This window comes from Phoenix dactylifera, chromosome 4, assembly GCF_009389715.1.
Source record: "Phoenix dactylifera cultivar Barhee BC4 chromosome 4, palm_55x_up_171113_PBpolish2nd_filt_p, whole genome shotgun sequence".
Classification (NCBI taxonomy): domain Eukaryota; kingdom Viridiplantae; phylum Streptophyta; class Magnoliopsida; order Arecales; family Arecaceae; genus Phoenix; species Phoenix dactylifera.
Genome location: NC_052395.1, coordinates 3,001,886 through 3,024,515, shown reverse-complemented (window position 1 = coordinate 3,024,515; position 22,630 = coordinate 3,001,886). Strand labels below are relative to the sequence as shown.

At 41.0% G+C, this 22,630-nt stretch overlaps 2 protein-coding genes across 2 annotated transcripts; both read right to left on the bottom strand.

Moving 5' to 3' along the window:
- Window positions 1-1,936: 1,936 nt before the first annotated feature.
- On the bottom strand, window positions 1,937-10,993 carry LOC103712960 (single myb histone 4-like). The gene is made up of 6 exons (XM_008799680.4): window positions 10,697-10,993; window positions 9,279-9,478; window positions 8,579-8,663; window positions 5,198-5,281; window positions 2,472-2,754; window positions 1,937-2,373 (listed from the first exon to the last, which is right to left on the bottom strand). Exons 1-6 carry the CDS (start codon window positions 10,844-10,846, stop codon window positions 2,342-2,344), a joined length of 834 nt encoding a protein of 277 aa, XP_008797902.1. The 5' UTR covers window positions 10,847-10,993; the 3' UTR covers window positions 1,937-2,341.
- Window positions 10,994-17,942: 6,949 nt separating this feature from the next.
- On the bottom strand, window positions 17,943-19,748 carry LOC120110391. The gene has a single exon (XM_039125215.1). The coding sequence runs from the start codon at window positions 19,746-19,748 to the stop codon at window positions 17,943-17,945; it is 1,806 nt and encodes a 601-aa protein (XP_038981143.1).
- Between the last annotated feature and the right edge of the window lie 2,882 nt (window positions 19,749-22,630).

The window sequence follows — 22,630 nt, the reverse complement described above, 5'->3', positions numbered from 1 at the left end:
CTTTTATGTGGCATGAGATTGGGAGGTATCTGCCAACTACTTGAGCAAATACCAGATGGTTGATTGGTGATGAGAGGAGTATCGATGTGCTGGGGGGCTCGTGGGTGGATGCCCTACCACTAATTTTATGGCCGACTATGGTTAGCACACAGGTGGGTGACAGACTGCAATTGTGTGACCTTCTCGTCCTGGAAGGAGGGAAGTGGGATGGGGATAGGCTGCAGTAGGTATTCGAAGAGCCCGTTGTTGAGCACCTGCGGTTCCTCCCGGTGCCAGGGTGTGGGGGACCGGACGTCTGGGTTTGGCGATCATCCTGCAGGACCAGAGTGAGGGTAGGGGGATGTCGCTCGGGCCCTGCAGTAGGATCATGAGGCAGACCCTGATTATGCTTGGGTTTGGAGCTACCTGCATTGCTTACCAGATCTGGTTGGCCAGGAACGCTCGGACCTTTGGTGAACACAGCTTGTCTCCAAGGTTTGCGGTGGAGTGGGCACGGGTACAGGCAGCGGAGTTCAGTCACGGTACCTATTCAGGTGGGCTTTTGATAGTTCAGAACATCTGGAACTCCTTTTCAGCTCAGGTAGTGCCTTGTACAGTGTTCTCTATCTGGGAGCCCCTACCTCTGAGCTTCCTCAAGATCAATTTCAATGGGTCGGTATTGGATGGAGGGTGTAGGGGAGGCGCGGGGTTTGTCATCAAGGACCTGTGTTCGAGGGTGGTGGCAGCTGGTAGCTATCAGACAGATGATACCTCGGTTCTCGGTGCTGAGTTGCGAGCTGCATGGGCAGATCTTCGATACGCACGGCATGTCCTACAAGCCAGCTCTATTATTATGGAGGGTGACTCGGCCACAGTGATAGGTTAGATTCAGGGGGGCTTGACCGGGATGGGAGGGACTACCCTCTGATTCGAGATATAGGAGCGATGGGGAGGCCTTAGAGGCCAAACATATATTCAGAGAGGCCAACGGTGGGTGGTAGCTTATGTGGCCAGCCATTCGGGCGGTACTCCATGGATCCGAGAGGGGAAGCTTCCTAGGACACTCTGTGATATTTTGTTTTCAGATTTTATTGGATGTGTCCGTACTTGTATAGTATGATGCACCCGAGCTAACACAAAATAGAAAAAAAAAAAAAAAGAAAAAAAAGCAATCACATGAACAAATTACTAAGGTTAGAATCCTTGGTATGCTTTTGAGATGATCTCTGGTCCCAGCATAAACCAGGTGAAGTCAGCCTTGGTTTATCTTGGACAATCATCCAACCAAGGCCCTATCACAGAGGTACCTATCACTTATCTCGGAGTGTCAATTCATTGAAGAAACTATTCCTAGACAACTTTGGCAACCACTCATTGACAAGATCAATGAGAGGATCACTCAAGTTGGAAAAGATCTACCGTGTTTTGGGAGGGGAGACTAGTATTGATCAACTCTCTTCTTTCAGTTCATGACACTTTTCCTCCCCCATTGGGTAATCAAATGGGTTGATCGTATTGGAAAATCTTTCTGCAAGGACAAGCAGGCCATCTCGGAAGGATTCTGCCTCGTGAGCTGGAGCTAAAGCTGCCTTCCGAAACAAGGTGGCTTGGAATCAAGGACCTTGAACAAATGAACCTAGCAACGTCAGGAAAATGGCAAAAGAGACTTAATGGAGACCGGCACTCTGAAAGTAAATCATACTATATATACATGTACATAATCAAAGAAGGCCCATATTCTCAACAAAGATCCCATGCTGTTCATCACCCTTCAGAAGGCAAGTGCTTCATTGCAGTAATAGTTTCTTTTGCACTCCCTCCATCCAAGGCGACGGATCGAGCCAGTTTCTGGACAAACCATTGGCTAGGAAACTATGCTAAAAAATTCTTACTTCCCAAACATGTTCTACAAATGATGCTTCAGCTACAAACATAACCACAATGAAGGCACTGCAACTGCCAAATCACCAACATCTATTCAAACATGGTATAAAGTAACAACAGCAGAATGATTTTGTAGACCTCTGTCCTCTCCTGTCTAGAGTATTTACTTGTTTCTTCATCTGTTGATTGCTGCTGCTGCTAAAATTATTTGAATGAAGATGGTGAATCTATTGCTCCTCATCGAACAATGCAACAAACGATTTCAGTGGTCATCTGATGAAAATAGCATATTTTATACAAAAGGCTTATCTTACATTCCTGACAGGGTGATCCCATTATGTTCCTGTTAAGTATCTCTTACCACAAGAAGTTAATTCTATGCTTCCAATGACCACTAAGAAAAGAAAGTTTCATGTACAAAAGTTTAATCGATCAAGAGCAGGTCCCGAGGATACCATCAATAATTCTGTCGTGCAGCTTAAGCCAAGGTCATGATTTCACCACGTGCACCTGCAGCATAAAAGAAAAAAGCTCATCAGTTTTGAAAGAAGGGGGACAAACATGAAGAAACAAATAAAAGAGAGAAAAAATCAATCATCGCTATTTACATCTCTCAAAGATCTCCTTTGCTAACAGCAGCAACGAATCTGTCTCTTCAGCCATCTTGGATATCTTCTCCGCCTCCTTGATTGCTTCAGATGCAAAAAATGATTTGGCCTCTGCATCGGCAATTTTGTAAGCAGCAGTTATCGCTGCATCCTCGACAGGGTTTATAGCGTTGCAAGATCCAGAGTTTTGAGGCAGCTTCGAGCGGTTTGCCGGATCCTTTTGTTTTGGGGTAGGAGTTTTTGTTGCAAACGAGGAATCTTTGAGCCTGTACCCCCTTTGAACCTGCATTTCATGATTGCACAGCATGACCATTTCGTAGCATCTGAATAGCTAATTATTTTTTGCTTCTGCTCATGTTAATGCATGCATATGCCTACATGCTTTAATCCTTCAGGCAACTTATTTCCTATTTTTTGGAATTTAAAGAAGCCCGACTTGTGTCTTCTGGCTGGCATCCTATCCTTTAGCTCATAATCTGGGAAATTCAGGTTCAAAACTAGATAGTGGCATTCCCACCATTTTTCTGAAAAAAAGGAAAAAGAAAAAGAAAAGAATCTCTCTCTCTCTCTCTCTCTCTCTCTGGGTGTGCGCGCGCTTCGCAACTAAAGACCAAAACAAAATTTAACAAGATAATCAGTCAAGATTCAATGACTGTCTACCAAATTACTTATAATAGTCTGATGGTCTGGTTCCACTTTCAGGAAGGATTTCATGGAAGTGAGAAGGCAAGGAGAAGAAACCAATAATGGTCGGCACCCACTGTGTCTGGTTTTTTGTGGAAGGGGAGGGAGGTGCTAAAAGTGTATTCAGGTATGTACACGTGTACATCCCGGTTTCTTCACTGAATGGGATGCACTGCTATCTTGCCCCGTCTCGGTGGCCATTCTGGACAAGTGTCCAGTTAGGTACTCTCTCCCCCTTCTTCTTCCTTTTCTTTTCTCTTTGATTCCTTTTCTTTTCTTTCCTTCCTTTTCTTCTCACTTCCTTTCTTCTTTCCTTTTTTCTTCTCCTTTTTGTTCCTTTCTTTCTTTTTCTTCTCCCTTTCTTACTTTGTTTCTTTCCCTTTCCTTCATCTTTCATTCTTTTCTTCTCCTTTTCTTTCTTCTCCCTTCCTTTCTTCCTTTTCTATTTCTTCTTTTTCCTTCCTTTCTTTTTCTCCATTTTCTTCTTCTTTCCCACGTGGATAGGTTTTGGAGTCCCACACCATCCTGGTCTCATATTCTCCAGAAACAGGATAAGATAGCGTGTGCATGTATCATGTGTACCCAGGGGCGGCCCAATACATCTGGGGGCCTAAGGCGAATTCAGTAAATGGGGCCTCTTTTTTTTAAATAATAATTTTTTTAATAAATATAAAATATTTAAAAAAATGTTATGGAAATAGATTGCTATCAAGTATACTATTTCAACAAAGATGCATGAATCTAATAAAGGTAGACAAAAAGCCTCTTTAGTTTAATATAATTCTTGAATAAAAATATTAAAAAAAAATATTTAAAAAAAAAGGGCCCATGAAACTGTCCTTGGCAATACTGTTTACCATGTGAAGCAAGAGCAGAATAGGAAAAGGTCATCCCATGGCGCTTCACGGTCAAAGAATTTGTCCAGAAAGGGACCTCTCTATAAGAGAAAGTAGGGTCATTATGGGAAATTCACTCCATCTAATTAATAAAAGTCTCATCCCACCATCTCCCCTTCAAGTGAGTACCCAAGCAGCCACTGCAACATCACGGCACAGCAGCCATTCAACCCCCCTCCCTCCTCTTTCTCTACCCTCCTTTTCTTTTGCTAAAGACCATCTCCCCCTTCAAGTGAGCACCGAAGCTGCAACTGCAACATCACGGCACAGCAGCCATTCAACCCCCTCCCTCCTTTTCTCTCTCTACCACCCAAGAGGGGAGAAGAAACCGAGAAGAGAAAATTAAAAGAATCTCCACCCTCCAAGAAGTCCATCTCCAATCCCCTTATCTTTCTTCCTGATGGCCCAGCTGGATCAGGAGTAATGACTTGTGAGGGAAGGAAAACCAAGACCAAAACCAAAAAAGAGAAGGGATGAAAGATAAGAGTGGCTTCAGGCGTGTATCAAGCCAACCAAATCCCTCCTCTCTCTCTCTCTCTCTCTCTCTCCACCCAAAACAAAACTACTGTCCCCAACTTCCCCAATTGCCCCTCTGCAGGCCAGGAAACCCTCCACCTCCCTTCCATCAAGGGGGAAGACTCGTAGCCAGCTTCTGCTCCCGGAGGCCTTCCATTGGCCCGAGGCCTTAGGCGACCGCCTCGGTCGCCTAGGGCTCGGGCCGGCCCTGTGTGTACCGCGGTTGCAAAAAACAGCAGAAGTATCTGCAAGGATAAGAGATAAAAAAAATTGCCCTTGCTTCCATCAAGTAGATCTGTATCCTTATTGTGTACGAACTTCCAAGAATCTCAGTTGTTATAATTCTATCACATAGCCACAAAAATACATATATAATTTCAAATGATAGAATACTTGCTTTAGGACAAGTGGCAAGAATGTATAAACTCATATGTTAAAACAAAACTACAGATCTGTCACAGTGAAACCTCGACTTATGGAATTACATGTTCTTTGCAAGATACCTAGCAGTTCTAGAATTATAAATCAAGGTAAAATATCATATTTGTGCAAGTAGCATCATTAAATCATTTCTCTAAAAAAAGGTATCATCATTTAGTATCACCTGGTCGGGTGGAAAATGGTATTCACCTTTTCTATTTTATTCTGCGCAACAAGCCGTCTTAACTTTGAGCTAAGCAACCTCCTAAAATTCTGTGGTACATCATTTTGTTGCTGCATAAACATCAAAGAGACAAACTAAGTATTAAAACATTACTTAGCAGAACTTCATGACAACCTTAGAATGTATATTACACAAATATTCTAATAGCAAGGTCTTAGATATATGAAAAGTTATACTTAGTTTCTTCACATGTAATTAACGAACATCGCTATTCCTACATGTAATAATACCTGAATTTCTCGTAGCAAATTTGCAGGGTTATCTGAACCCTAATGTTTGACAGTGACATGCAAGTGCAAGGACTTTAATATTAACTGGTTTGATTACATATTGAATGTCCTAGTCACAAGCATCTTTACCAGTTCTGAGTTCTAAATAATTTGGACTGTAAAAGTGAATCAATTAGAATAGGAAAAGGTGGAACTGATGCCGAAAACATGATGCACAAAGCGAAGCATGCAAAGAGTATAAAATTTTGCTGAACTGACACCCGTCTTGTAGATGTGAATGCATATATGCATTTCAGAAAAAATAAGTCATCTTCGACTCTTCACAGATTCACTGTGTAAATCGGAGGATATAAATTTCATTTTTATAGTAGATAGCATAAGGATAATGAGCAATGTCTCTGCAAATGTTGCAAAGCAGATGAGTCCGAAAGCTGTCCGAGACGCATCACTAAGGGAGCTATTTTTGACATTCCAACAATACTTTATGGTGCCAACAGGACTTGGGTCCAATGGTTAGCAGTCTTGCCTAATGAACTGCTCTTGGAGAGGTCCAGGGTTCAAACCCTGGTGGTGGAGCATTATCATCACATTGCTAAAAAATAAGTAAAACAACTTTATGGTAAAAACTAAATTGAAACTGCAATTGTCTTTCAACTATCACTCATAGTTCATGTCTTCACACATTGCAGACACTATATTTAGGCCATTAGTTGAATAGCAAATAGTACCAATGAAACCATTCTGTGTTGTCGGTTAAAACCACTCTGTATTATCACGTAGTGGTCAGACTATGGTCAAAGACATTGAGGAAAGAAATAGTCATTCGACAAAAGGTTTTAAACTCAACACACTTTCCTTTATTTTGCCATTTCGATGTCAGTCTATAGTTTAAATTTGTTGTGATGGAGTGTATATTTCTTTCTTTACCAGCGAAAGCATGATTCGTACAAGACAGTTTCTTAATATTGTCATTTTGATGTCTGTCCATATAGTTTAAAGTTGTGGTGATGGAATATGTGTTGGTTTGCTTTACCAGAAAAAGCATGCTCATCTAGGATCAAACATAAAGCATCAACAGGCTTTACTGTTTTCAAATTGTCAAATTAGATGATTTTTGTTTAAGAAGGCTATGTGAACTATCCACAATAAAAAAATCAGTTAAATTGAGCATATCACAGCATGGCTTCAGCGAGAGTAAGGTACAAGAATGGCTCATCCCAAAACTTGCATATGCCAAGCACTCAAATTGCTGTTATAGATTTGTAATAAGTGATTTTCCAATGATTAGACAATAACTAAATTAAAATGATTGAAACACTAAAATAGCAGGTTGAATCATTTAAAAATAAAAGGATCCCAATCATCTTGATCATGGATGCTGCCTTTTTTTCCAAAAAAAAATGTGATGTCTAAAAGTACTTAATAAAATACAGTAATAAATATAACTCAAACTTTTCTTGAGCAAGATGTGTGGCCAAGGCAAAGTACTGACAAAGATGATCCATTCATCAAGGTGTTACGATTTTCCTTGTCATGTAAAGTTGGACATTATTAACAACTTCGAAAATTCAAATTTTTAATAATCAGTAGAGTTCATACAAAAAAATAATGTGATTTTTGAACCAGCAAATGATATCAATAAAGGCAAAATAAACACATAAAAAAATCATATTGCTAGAAGGTATATCTACCATTTGGGTATACAGATATTAAGCACAAAATGCATGTAATATGAAAACCAAAATTATTTTCTGAAGATATATATAGAATCTCTTATTTTTAGGATTTTCCATGAGAAAGATTATTATTTCTACTATTATTAGGCAAAAGTTAATGGATTTGACGGTATAACTAGTTCTCACTATTGAACTTCTGATTTAGACATGAAAGAAAAAAAAAATAACCATCCAAACTTCTCCTAACAATTTGAGCTTGGCTTTATGGATCCTCATCCACCAAATATTCCTATTTATTGTCACCTCTGAAGTTATTCTAAGCTTCTCTATATTAGACGCAAAAGAAAAAGAAAACAAAAAAGACTCCAATTGTACATAATATAGGTGAAGGTAAAGAGGCAAAAATTCTTATAGATCCAAGTTTTAAATTAACATGAACCAAATATTCCTTATCTCAATGGAGGAAAAGGGGCTAAGCCACAACCCCATTGTTCCTAGAGGAATTAATATCAATAATATATAGTCTTGACAAGACTAATGTCCTATGCATTTATATCACTCAAACTACATGCTAAGGTTTTTCCTAATGGGCTTGGCTTGGTCACAAAGATGCATATTCTCATGATAAATAATTAGGGCAAGCAGTCATGTTGGATCGGGTTGGATGAAGGTTAAGTTAAAAATCTTATCAATCCGAATCCGACCTTTTTATGAGACAGGTCACAAATCTGAACCCGAACCTGGCCATTTTATTAAGCAGGTAACCCAACCCAACCTACAATAGGTTTAATCAAGCTAAGTGGGTTAAATGGATTAAGCGTTGCCACCCCTATAGATAATCTCTGCAAGGAGGATGTCTTAAAAATCAAACTTGTGGATTTGTCAGAAACCAAATAGAAACTAGGAGATAGCATGGAATGGTTGGTACTTGGTAGAGATCTGAAAGGAAGATAATTAAATACAATTTGTGTTTTGAAGAATCTGGACTTAGGGATGAACACCATTGCAGAGTAAGATCCATGAAAATGAGCTGGATAAGATGATGCAATTTTAAGCTCTCTATCTATTATACCCTCCATGCAATTAAATTTCAATTTGTCTTCTCAATGGAAGTCAGGTCAAGCCATAGGGAAGTGTATAACATAACTAGAGGCTACATATTACATGCTTTTTAATGCATATGAACTGGAGATTGACATCCACTTTTTTATATTACAAACTGCCTGAAATAGTGGAGACAACATTAATATGCTTCTAATTGTTATTGTTTATATGACTCGTATCAGCATAGCAGATATAACAAGGAGACATATGAGATTATGATCCTATTGCCCCCCACCCCCCCAAAAAAAAGAAAGAGAAAAGGAAAAGGAAAAAAAAATGAAAGTGAAATACATGTTTCACTAAGTAACATAGTATTGATGAAAGCATGCCTACTAACCTCGATAAAGCTACAAATTGCACCAATTTCTGAACCATTTGGCTCTTGCATTGCCGCAAGTGCTTCGATTATCATTGCAGTGTACCTGATGGACACAAATCAAACTAACAAATTGTAAGAATAAATTCCCTCTAAGTCCAGATGCAGAGTAGTGGGGGAACTGTGAAAAAAATGTGCAAGATGGTGACAAAAGTCACAAAACTACTCAGAACTAGTATTCAAAACTGCATTAATAAAAGCACAAAGTATCAAAAACAATCTGTTGCTACTGTAAGTACCCATTGCTTCACTTTATTTTTTTAATCTTTTTCCCTGTTTCTGAAGCTCTGTTGTAGATTTAGCAACATTGCAACAAGAGATTTATAAACAAAGCTGAAGCGAGTCACTAACTCAAGCTTACCTAATAATGCACCTTCCAATTGATCTATGACTTCAAGGCATAAAGACCTAGTAATTTCCCCTTAATTTACAATGATACATGTGTGCTTTTCATATCTGATCTCAATTATTGGATTTTGTCCTAATATGAACTCTTATTTTTTTAAAAAAAAAATACAAGGTGACAGGTTTGATGCTAACTCAAAGGAGTTGCTGATGGCTCAAAGTTTGATGCAATGTTTTCCATAAATTAATGAGATTATTTTTTCAAGTAGTAATAATAGTGAAAATGCATAAATTGGAAAACAAAAGCATGATATACCGAGGAGGATTCTTCCCATCTTGCGAGTTCTTTGTAGAATCCACCATTGCTTGTACTCCATCATCTTTTTTCAGGGCAGAAACAGTGAGGTTCTGAGAGTTTGATGACGGAATAGCAGGCAGACCTTTTACTTTTGGTGTCCTTATCTTCTCCCGAGATCCATGGCCGCTAGCACTAACACTCATATTCCTCCATTTGTCCTGAATGTGCGTACAAAAATAAATTATTGGATGGATAAACCAGAAAAATTAGAATAAATAAATACAAGATAAACATTATATATTCAACATTTAAGGTGATGACATTTGGCATAGTCATGTATTAATTATTTTTCTCATAACATGAATATGTAATCAAACCTGTGCTTAGCATTATCACTCTTGATAAATAACAGGAACTCTAACAGCATAATAGCCACATAGTTAAGTGATAGAACAATGCAACAAGCTAAAAATAGCATAATATGGAAAATAGGTGTTGGGTACAGCCATTGAGAGCTACCATGCCTACCATTAGTGGGATCAATACATGAAAGAAGAATTGCTTAAGTTACAATAATACCGACTTGTGCATGTTGGATAAGAAAAAAGACTGTCGTTTCCGGTTCAATTACTGCTATCTGACAAATGAAGAGCATACCATTTGTCAGGAAATGATGCACCAGGACTCTGATTAAAGTTTGTTTTCACTACTTGGGGAATTTTTTTGGAATCACACTTGATCTCCAATCCTTTAAATCAGCTATCTCTATATCTATCAGCCTAATTAGTGCAGCCCTCAAACTGTTCAAACTAAGCTACCAATTGAATGCGACACGTAGATGCAGTATTTAATGAAGCCAGGACTCGATTCTTTTTTTGTTATAACTATTTGAAGCGTCGTTAATAGAATTTTTAAAGACCATCTGAGATGCCCATGATCTAGCCGTTATAAGGTACACTGGATGTCTACGTGGCTTCTCCTCTTCCAATGCTTCGTTTATGCCCATGCCAATGTCATTGTGAGCCAATTGGATCATCTATACTCTTCTGTTTCATCCACTTCAGTCCTCTCTAACTATAAAAAAAATTCTTTCAGGCTTCAGAAAACACTATCAACACCAAGATTGCTTAAAAAATTCAAGTTCCAAACAAGAACGAAACCTAAAAAGTATTTCTTTTTCTTGCATTTTTTCCAGATTTCCCCACCCCAAAAACCAAATTTTATCCTGAAAGACACCAAATCTTCATCAGCATGAAACACGGAAGGAATATCACGTAACCTCATGAGTTTTTTTTGGCGAAACAGAACAAAGATACACCAAAGCACCGTAAAACCCTAGCTAAGCACAAGCCCAGCTCGCGTGAATCCATGAAACCCAAGAAGAATCATGCTGGATTCCCCTAAACTGGAGACAGGAGAAAGAAGGTAGAAGCAACCTTGAGGTCGATGTTGGAGCGGGTGGCGAGGCAGTGGCTGAACTCGGGGTCCTTCTGGATGGTCCGCCACTTGCCGGCGCCGTGCTTGTCCACGCCGGCCCTCAGAGCCTCCTCCTCTTCCGACGTCCACTTCTGCTTCGGAGCCCCCATCTCCTTCCTTTCTTCCTTTCTTCCTTTTCTTCCTCTCCTCAGATCTCTTCTCTCCTCCTCCACCCTTCGCTCGGCATCAAGAAGCCCCCTTCTCTTTTCCCCTAGGAAATTAGGGTTAGGGTTAGGGTTAGGGTTAACGTTTCTTTGGCCATGAAGGAAGGAACTTACTAGGACGAGGAATTCGTACGTCGAAATAAACTGGGACTCGGTAGGATCTATTGGTGGGACCGGAGGGTCTTTGCGCCGATGGGATTGGTTAGGTTTCCTTCGTAGTCAATGCTTTGGGTGCGCTCAAAATGATACGCTTGGGTGTGGCAATACTACTTGGTAACCAAGTCTGGGCACGTGATAAGCATGTGTGTATTCTCCTGGCGTCCTGGGAATGTAACAATGGCGTTTGGGTTGTATTTTTCATGATTGATCTAAGACCTCTTGCTTCCATCCACTTGCACGAATCTGGAAGCAGCCATTATGCGATCCAACGGTTGACATAGTAAAAAAACATAAATTATTTTTTTCTCACAAAAGATATAATCCTAACTTGTGGGAATGCAATGAATGTGAATGTTCTAATAACATTGATAGTGTTTTGTATATGATTATTCTCGTGACATCCTCGGCATGCCACAATGCATGCAAGAAGCGTGCATTCCTCTTGCTTTGAAGTGATAACTGAACACTTTAGAGTCTATCGATTTGCAAATGTAGTAGGGAGGTGTTGGAATTTCTCTTAAGAATTCGGGCCATGCAACTTAGCATCGACAAAAAGAATCATGGAAAAGAATGAATAGAACTAATTAGTCTACAATTTTGATATGGGCCGATAAATTTGCATTGCTCGAATACACTCAAAGAAAGTATGATTGTTTTCACTAAGTTATTGGTCTATATTGTGTCCCTGTATACAAATTTTGCTCTCTAGCATCATAAATCATACTATCTTCAAATGGTGGATAATATATATTGCCTTTGGATGACTTAGATGCAAGGTCAATTGTAGAATAAAGATTTTTTTTTCATGTAGCGCATCAAGCAACTTCCAATGATGCATGCATAGCCGCATAGGTGAACTATATAAGGCATGCTAGATTGCATCCACTGCACAATATAATCTCTAACCCTTTCAATGCGAAACATGATACTTATATCACTACTACATTACCGAACTTACGCTGTATTGATGTTCAATTCATACTTATGAAATGTAAGGAAGAATCTACAACCAACAATAAACATATTGCCAAATATTTCACTAGAATGATATCACAATTTCAAGCAAAGTACAATCATAAAATTTAGCTCAAGGAGGTGAACTTACTGACAACTTAAAAGCTCTGTACCATATGGACTAGGTTGCATGTAAATTATCAGAATTCTCAACTCCTGGCTATATGGTTGGAAGAGGTTTTCTAATAGTTGTATATGAGTGAACAAAAACAACAAAGAGGTGATTTATGTGCAAGAGCTATTTTGCAAGAGTGATCAACATTGAGTTCATAATTTTTAGATTCTTCCATCTATTAACCTTCATACCGATTTTTCTCATTGTCCTATGTTATTCCTTGGGCCATTTTCAGATTTATGGAGCCTTTTTCTCCCTTCCTAGCTACAAGAAAAGGAAGAGGAGGAAAGCTTAACTATAATACTAAAACTACAAAACGTTATGGATGCACAAGAAATAACTTACAAGTAATAAGTCTCAACATTACAAGTGCTGAAATCTTATCATTGACTTTAATATACTTTATTATCACATAAAAGTCAAGTCTATTTTACTTAACTTGCATGGATAGCGTAGTTTATTACGAGTTTGCAATAATAACAATCACTTGTTTTACTGCCATTTTTATTTATTATTTACCTGATTAATAGTATATCTAATCCATGTATACAATTCAGTCAAGTGTGTTGCATGCAACTATACTTGTTTTGGTGCACAATATTATTTATCTAATCTTGTGTATATATATACACACACATACTAAAATAGAAGCTTTGCCTTGAAAGAGCTCTTTGTTTGCCACGTGTACAAATGTCACGCCCCGAACCCAGCACCCGGGTCCGGTACGCGACCGGCCGCATGAGCCCTAGAGCAGTGCCCTAAAGATCATGCAAGGCCTATGATTAACCAAAAATTTCAATAAATCCACAATTAATCTAGTAATTCAAATAGAGCAGTCCGACATGTCCAAATAAACAAATTAGTTCAATTACAAGATCTTCAAATGTTCATCGACATCAAAGAAGGATAAACAACTAACTAACTAATGACTCTGGTGCTCGCACTCTGCGCCCATCCCATCCAAAACTATGCATCCTGCAACTCTGGTAAAGAAAAAGAAGAAAAAGGGGGGTGAGCTTTACAGCCCAGTAAGAATCCCTACACATCCATACCAACACAATAATAATATGAATTCGAAAACCACGACAAATCGATGCACATTTCATGAAATCATAAACAGTTTCCATAAGACTCAAATAATCAATATAATTATGAACATCAAGCATCAATAAAAGTCCATAATTATACATCAAACATCAATGAAAATCTGGCCACATAAGAATTATATAATATATATATAGCTTATAAATCACTATGACTATTTTCAATGCTTTTTCTTCCCATTCCATGTTAACTTGATCCGGATCAATTATCTTTCCGACTTTGGGTCAAATCTTAGTCACATTTCTCAGCCTGTGGTGGGGCAACCAAATTATCACATTTTCAGCCTGTGGCGGGGCCTGCACACTATAGTTCCACATTTCTAGCCTGTGATGGGGCCTATCAAAGTATCACATTTTCAGCCTGTGGCGGGGCCTGCACATTATAGTTCCACATTTCTAGCCTGTGAGGGGGCCTACCAAAGTATCACATTTTCAGCCTGTGGCGGGGCCTGCACATTATAGTTCCACATTTCTAGCCTTTGAGGGGGCCTACCAAAGTATCACATTTTCAGCCTGTGGCGGGGCCTACACATTATAGTTCCACATTTCTAGCCTGTGAGGGGGCCTACCAAAGTACCACATTTTTAGCCTGTGACGGGGCCTGCCATAATAACAAGATAAACCCAAAGTCCCTTTTCATGCAATCCAGTTTACATCCACACATCAATTTCTTTTTATTTATTTCCGGCTTTAAACTAACCACGATCACGTTTCCAGCCCGTGACGAGGCAACCAATATCACATGATTAGTTTAGAGCACCACATCCATCAGTCCAATTATGTAGGTGTAGGTTATGCGCATGCATGCATCCATCATGATACCAACCACAAGCGAATACGATCATAATATCAACCACAAGCCAACACGATCAAAATATAATTTAATAAAACTATTTTTGATTTGTCTGGATCATAGCATATCATATATATCTAAGTATATATATATATATATAAAAATTATATCATGCAGGATTGGTGTACAAGGATCCTTACCTTTGTTGAAAATTTAGACAACCAATCACCCGCCCTCACGGCGATAAAGAACCGGAATGCACAGAATCCTGCTCAACGTCCTCTCGTCCAACAGATTGTTCCCCTACAGAGCCAAATCATCATTAAAATTTACTCAAGATATATGATAATCCAGGACCCCTGTTTAATCCTCTAAAGGGTCCTCTAAAATCTAGTATTCCAAGACTATTCAACAATCCATGATCTTCCTGATCCAAGAGTAAAAGGAAACCCAACAACAATAAACAGATAATATAATAAAAGGGTTATATAATAAGAGAAAGAGAGGGAAAAGACCCTTTCTCTTCCTCTCTTCTTCCTTCTTCCCGACGGAAAGGGGAGAAGGAGGTTCGGCCGCCGGTGGCCCACGGCTGGCGACGCCCCTGGTCGTCGGCCTGTGGCAGGGCCGGTGTGCCGGCGGTGTGTCCCCGACCGGTGACGACCGGCCGGAACGAGAGAGGAGAAGGTCGAACAAGGCGTCGGCTTCTCCATCAACCCGGCAGCTTTCCGGCCTCATTCCCCAAGGAGATAAGGGCCAAAGATGATGGAGGAGAGGGAGAAGATGCTCACCTTGCCTCCGGCAAGGTCCTCCCGACCGGATCGATGGCGAAAGCTCCGATCCTCCCCATGGCAAGGTAGAAACCCGATCTCTTCCTCTCTTTTTTTTTTTTTTTTCTTCTGTGTGTAGAAGCCCTCGGTTGATGCCCTAGGGGAAGAGAGAGAGGAGATCTTCCTGATTCGGTAGGTTTTTATCGCCCTAAGATCCTCCTTCCCGGTGGATTCGGGAGGAGGGGAAGGCTTCCGAAAAACAGGGGAGGGAGCTTTTCGATTCGGGAGACTCCCTCCCCCATTTTCACGAGTTGGGCCGCCCTTCTCAGAGGCCGGCCCAACTCAAACGTGGGTCTCTACATTCTTCCCTCCTAAAAAAAAATTTCGTCCTCGAAATTGACATACCTGAGGTTTCAAAAAGCTACGGATACTTGACTTTCATCTCTTCTTCGAGCTCCCAAGTAGCCTCCTTCTCCATATGATTATTCCATTGTACCTTCACAAAAGGAATGGTTCGATGTCGTAGTATCTGATCTTTTCTGTCCACAATTCGTACCGGGAACTCCTCATAGGTCAGATCCTCCTGAAGATGTAATGGCTCATATGCTACCACATGACTCGGATCTGGAACATATTTCTTCAACATTGACACATGAAAAACATTGTGCACACCGGATAAAGCCGGTGGTAAAGCCAGTCGATACGCCACCTTCCCAACCTTGTCCAAAATCTCAAACGGACCAACATATCTAGGGCTTAATTTGCCACGAACCCCAAATCTCATCACACCTTTTGTAGGTGACACTCTCAAGAAAACATGATCTCCAATTTGAAATTCCAATTCTCTCCTTCTATTATCAGCATAACTCTTCTGGCAACTCTGAGCTGTACGAAGTCGTTCTCTGATCACTTGCACCTTATCAACAGTCTGTTGTACTATCTCTGGACCTAACAATTTTCTCTCACCCACGTCATCCCAACAAATAGGAGATCGGCACTTCCGGCCGTACAACGCCTCAAAAGGAGCCATTTGTATACTTGCTTGATAGCTATTATTGTAAGCAAACTCTATTAGTGATAAGTGGCCATCCCACGCTCCTCCTAGATCCATAACACAGGATCTCAACATGTCTTCCAAGATCTGGATGGTTCTTTCTGACTGTCCATCGGTTTGGGGGTGGAAAGCTGTGCTAAAGCTCAATTTGGTTCCAAGAGCCTTATGAAGACTCTTCCAAAACTGTGATACAAATCTACTGTCTCTGTCTGACACAATGGTAACTGGGACCCCATGCAACTTCACAATATGCTCTATATATAAGCCTGCCAATCTCTCTGAGGAGAAACCAACTCTGAAAGGCAAAAAGTGTGCTGATTTGGTTAGTCGGTCAACAATTACCCACACGGCATCATTACCTCGTAGGGTTTTTGGCAAGCTAGTCACAAAGTCCATGGTGATATGCTCCCACTTCCATTGAGGAATAAGTAGAGATTGTAATGGTCCCGCAGGTCTCTGATGTTCTGCTTTTACCTGCTGACATACTAGACACTGGGCTACAAATTGAGCAATATCCTTTTTCATACCACTCCACCAAAAATGTTTCTTTAAATTCTGATACATCTTTGTGCCTCCTGGATGCATTGTATAAGCCGAGCTATGAGCCTCCTCTAAAATTTCATTCCTTAATTCTGGAACTTTAGGGACGCACAATCTGCTACCGAATCTTAAGGAACCATCCTCATGCACATGGAATTCGCTTTGAACACCAGACTCTACTGTTCCCCTTACCCTCTGTAATTCTGAATCCTCTTTTTGAGATGACTTAATCCTTTCAATCAAGGTAGGCTGCACTATAAGATTAGCAAGTCGTACTTGAGGATCATGCAGTCGTACTTCAATTTCATATCTCTCCAAGTCTAACAAAATGTTTCTTTGTATAGTGATCAGAGCCGCTAATTTACTTGAAGATTTCCTGCTTAGAGCATCGGCCACAACATTTGCTTTTTCCGGATGGTAATTGATAGTTAGATCATAATCTTTTAATAGCTCTAACCATCTTCTTTGCCTCAAATTCAACTCCTTTTGAGTATAGATATACTTCAAACTTTTGTGGTCCGTAAAAATTTCACAATGTTCACCACATAAATAGTGCCTCCATATTTTTAAAGCAAAGATCACAGCTGCTAACTCCAAATCATGTGTAGGGTAATTCAGCTCATATGGTTTCAACTGTCTAGAAGCATAGGCTATCACCTTCTCATTCTGCATAAGAACACAACCGAGGCCCTTGCGTGATGCATCACTATAGATGCTGAAGCCTCCTGTTCCAGATGGAAGGGCCAATATCGGAGCTGTCACCAATCGTCTTTTCAACTCCTGAAAACTCTGCTCACAATCCTCCTTCCATTCAAATTTTACTTGCTTTTGGGTTAGGCGAGATAGAGGCATGGCAATACGAGAGAATCCCTCAACAAATCTCCGATAGTATCCCGCCATTCCCAAAAAACTGCGCACCTCGGACACATTAGTAGGTCTACTCCAATCAACTACTGCCTCTACTTTCTTTGGGTCGACTGAGATGCCATCCTTGGATATCACGTGCCCGAGAAAGGTGATACTGTTTAACCAAAACTCACATTTTTGCAACTTGCCATAAAGCTTGTTTTCTCTAAGAGTTTGTAATACTATCCTCAAATGCTCCTCATGCTCTTGTGGACTTTTTGAATAGACTAGAATGTCATCAATAAATACTACCACAAATTGATCCAGATAGGGTTTGAACACCCGATTCATAAGATCCATAAAGGCTGCTGGTGCATTTGTTAACCCGAAGGGCATAACCAAAAACTCATAGTGTCCATATCTAGTTCTGAATGCTGTCTTTGGTATGTCTTCAGCCTTTATTCTCAACTGGTGATATCCGGAGCGTAGATCAAGTTTTGAGAAGATTTGTGCCCCTTGCAGCTGATCGAACAAATCATCAATTCTCGGTAAAGGGTATTTGTTCCGCACTGTTACTCCATTTATTTCTCGATAATCTATGCAAAGCCGGAAACTGCCATCTTTCTTTTTCACAAATAGTACAGGAGCACCCTAAGGAGAAACACTAGGCCTGATGAAACCCTTGTCCAACAGCTCCTGTAGTTGTTCCTTTAGCACTTTTAATTCAGCTGGAGCCATCCGGTATGGGGCCTTAGAAATCGGTCCAGTGCCAGAAATCAAATCAATGGAGAATTCAACCTCTCTATCAGGAGGTAATCCTGGCAAATCCTCTGGAAAGACATCTGGATATTCCCTCATAATGGGAATGTCTTCTAGCTTGAGTTCTTCCAGTTGGGTGCCCATTATCACGGCTAAGAATCCTTCATCACCTTTCCGAAGGAGTCGCTTGGCCTGTATGGCTGAGATTACTTTTGGCGGAGGTAACACTCTGTTGCCACTAAAAGTAAACTCTGGCTGACCAGAGATTTGAAATTTTACTGTTTTCTCGAAGCAGTCAACAGTGGCATGATATGCTGCTAACCAGTCCATCCCAAGGATCATGTCGAAATCCTTCATCCCTAGGACTAGTAAATCTGCTTTCATTTCCCTGCCTTCAATATTCAAGATACAATCTTTGTAGACAGAGTTAACTAAGATTACATCTCCATTAGGGATGGAGACACACAGTTCAGTCTCTAGTGGCAAAGAAATCAATGTACTATTTCTTCCAACAAAATCAGCAGATACAAAAGAATGAGTAGCTCCAGGATCAATCAAAATATAGGCATTAATGGATGAGATTTCAATTGTACCTGTCACCACGGTGTTAGAGGCGTCGGCATCGTGTTGTGTGAGAGCATAGACTCGACCCTGAGTTCTAGGCCTCTGCTGTCCTCCTCGTTGTTGTTCATTCTGAGATACTTGATTTGCTGGAGCTCCCGGAATAGGCTGAGACATTTGTCGAGCCTGTTGCTTACTGCGATTAGGACATGTATTTGCCCTGTGGCCCTGCTGGCCACACGAAAAGCAATTCCCATTGAACCAGTTGCACTCGCTCTGATAGTGGGGTCTACCACATCTATAGCATTTCACAGTATCCTTGCGCTGAGCCTTATCATTCACAGTAGTTTGTTTCTTGGGCCTGAATTCAGTATTTTTGCCATGCTTATTTTGTAACTCAGCTTGTCTGTTTCTCTTTTTCAAAATTCTTTCCCTCTCTTCTTGAGTGTCATTCAAGCCCCTTTCAACTACCAAAGCCTTGTTAACCACATCCTTGTAGGAAGAAAGCTCGAAGGTAGATACCTGTTGTCTGATTCGGGCTCTAAGTCCACTTTCAAACTTTTCAGCTCGTTCTCTTTCATTCTCCACCTGTCCTGGGGCATACCTAGCCAGTTCCTCAAACTTTGCAGCATACTCTGCGACCGTCATATTCCCCTGCTCTAACCGGGTAAACTCTCGGAATTTCTGCCGTCTCACGCTTTGGGGAATATACTTATCACGGAAAAGCTCCTTAAATCCTTCCCAAGTCAAAGATGTAGCATTCTGTCCTATCTTTCCTCTTTCCACATTCCACCAAATATCCGCTTCTCCCAGCAGCATAAATGTAGCAAAAGTGACCCTATCCTCATCAGGGCATCTCAGGGCATTGAAAACTTTTTCCATTTCATTCAGCCAAGTCTCAGCCTCTAAAGGGTCAGAAGTGCCTTTAAAAGCTGAAGGTGCAAACTTTTTGAATTCTGCCAAACTGACATGATGCTCTTGCCGACTTGTAGCCCCCTGTAGATACTGAGGAGTCACCTGCTGCTGCTGATGTTGTAACTGTTGCTGCATGAATTGTTGCTGCTGTTCCATGAAGCGTTGTTGCATCTCCATCATTCTCATCATGTCTGAACGGGAAGTAGCTTGTTGTTGCATCATTGTTTGCATCATCTGAGAAGCACTCAGTGGTTCGTTAGGCTGAATTCCAGGCTCACCCGAGGTTCCTGTCCTTGGAGTTTCCGGGGTTCCTATTTCCAGAGCACTACCAACAGGGTTGACGTGGTGTTCCTACGGGTGCATACTCCTGGCTGGCGAGGGTGGAGCACCTTCTTGTTGTTCGGAGGGCGTCCAAGCAGCGGAGCCATCGGCAAAGTGAGTCGGCCTCCTATTACGCCCACGTCCACTCCCTCGTGCCATATCAACCTACACAAGTTACTTTTAACATTTTAAGATTGCAAAGAAAATGTATCTATGGAGTACTTTACTAAGTCATTTAATATTCTTCTCCCCATTCACTCTCATCTGAACCTAAACCCTAGAATACCTTAACCTTAAGCTCTGATACCACTCTGTCACGCCCCAAACCCAGCACCCGGGTCCGGTACGCGACCGGCCGCATGAGCCCTAGAGCAGTGCCCTAAAGATCATGCAAGGCCTATGATTAACCAAAAATTTCAATAAATCCACAATTAATCTAGTAATTCAAATAGAGCAGTCCGACATGTCCAAATAAACAAATTAGTTCAATTACAAGATCTTCAAATGTTCATCGACATCAAAGAAGGATAAACAACTAACTAACTAATGACTTTGGTGCTCGCACTCTGCGCCCATCCCATCCAAAACTATGCATCCTGCAACTCTGGTAAAGAAAAAGAAGAAAAAGGGGGGTAAGCTTTACAGCCCAGTAAGAATCCCTACACATCCATACCAACACAATAATAATATGAATTCGAAAACCACGACAAATCGATGCACATTTCATGAAATCATAAACAGTTTCCATAAGACTCAAATAATCAATATAATTATGAACATCAAGCATCAATAAAAGTCCATAATTATACATCAAACATCAATGAAAATCTGGCCACATAAGAATGATATAGTATATATATAGCTTATAAATCACTATGACTATTTTCAATGCTTTTTCTTTCCATTCCATGTTAACTTGATCCGGATCAATTATCTTTCCGACTTTGGGTCAAATCTTAGTCACATTTCTCAGCCTGTGGTGGGGCAACCAAATTATCACATTTTCAGCCTGTGGCGGGGCCTGCACACTATAGTTCCACATTTCTAGCCTGTGATGGGGCCTATCAAAGTATCACATTTTCAGCCTGTGGCGGGGCCTACACATTATAGTTCCACATTTCTAGCCTGTGAGGGGGCCTACCAAAGTATCACATTTTCAGCCTGTGGCGGGGCCTGCACATTATAGTTCCACATTTTTAGCCTGTGAGGGGGCCTACCAAAGTATCACATTTTCAGCCTGTGGCGGGGCCTGCACATTATAGTTCCACATTTCTAGCCTGTGAGGGGGCCTACCAAAGTACCACATTTTTAGCCTGTGACGGGGCCTGCCATAATAACAAGATAAACCCAAAATCCCTTTTCATGCAATCCAGTTTACATCCACACATCAATTTCTTTTTATTTATTTCCGGCTTTAAACTAACCACGATCACGTTTCCAGCCCGTGACGAGGCAACCAATATCACATGATTAGTTTAGAGCACCACATCCATCAGTCCAATTATGTAGGTGTAGGTTATGCGCATGCATGCATCCATCATGATACCAACCACAAGCGAATACGATCATAATATCAACCACAAGCCAACACGATCAAAATATAATTTAATAAAACTATTTTTGATTTGTCTGGATCATAGCATATCATATATATCTAAGTATATATATATATATAAAAAATTATATCATGCAGGATTGGTGTACAAGGATCCTTATCTTTGTTGAAAATTTAGACAACCAATCACCCGCCCTCACGGCGATAAAGAACCGGAATGCACAGAATCCTGCTCAACGTCCTCTCATCCAACAGATTGTTCCCCTACAGAACCAAATCATCATTAAAATTTACTCAAGATATATGATAATCCAGGACCCCTGTTTAATCCTCTAAAGGGTCCTCTAAAATCTAGTATTCCAAGACTATTCAACAATCCATGATCTCCCTGATCCAAGAGTAAAAGGAAACCCAACAACAATAAACAGATAATATAATAAAAGGGTTATATAATAAGAGAAAGAGAGGGAAAATACCCTTTCTCTTCCTCTCTTCTTCCTTCTTCCCGACGGAAAGGGGAGAAGGAGGTTCGGCCGCCGGTGGCCCACGGCTGGCGACGCCCCTGGTCGTCGGCCTGTGGCAGGGCCGGTGTGCCGGCGGTGTGTCCCCGACCGGTGACGACCGGCCGGAACGAGAGAGGAGAAGGCCAAACAAGGCGTCGGCTTCTCCATCAACCCGGCAGCTTTCCGGCCTCATTCCCCAAGGAGATAAGGGCCAAAGATGATGGAGGAGAGGGAGAAGATGCTCACCTTGCCTCCGGCAAGGTCCTCCCGACCGGATCGATGGCGAAAGCTCCGATCCTCCCCACGGCAAGGTAGAAACCCGATCTCTTCCTCTCTTTTTTTTTTCTTCTGTGTGTAGAAGCCCTCGGTTGATGCCCTAGGGGAAGAGAGAGAGGAGATCTTCCTGATTCGGTAGGTTTTTATCGCCCTAAGATCCTCCTTCCCGGTGGATTCGGGAGGAGGGGAAGGCTTCCGAAAAACAGGGGAGGGAGCTTTTCGATTCGGGAGACTCCCTCCCCCATTTTCACGAGTTGGGCCGCCCTTCTCAGAGGCCGGCCCAACTCAAACGTGGGTCTCTACAACAAATAATAATGCTCTCCATCGGCTATGTGCCGTATCTAATATAGGTATCTATACGGTGCTCTTTGTCAACTATGTGGATACTTTTATTAATGATGTTCTTAATTGAACTCTTTATTTTGGATAGTAGCTATAGCTCTTATTTA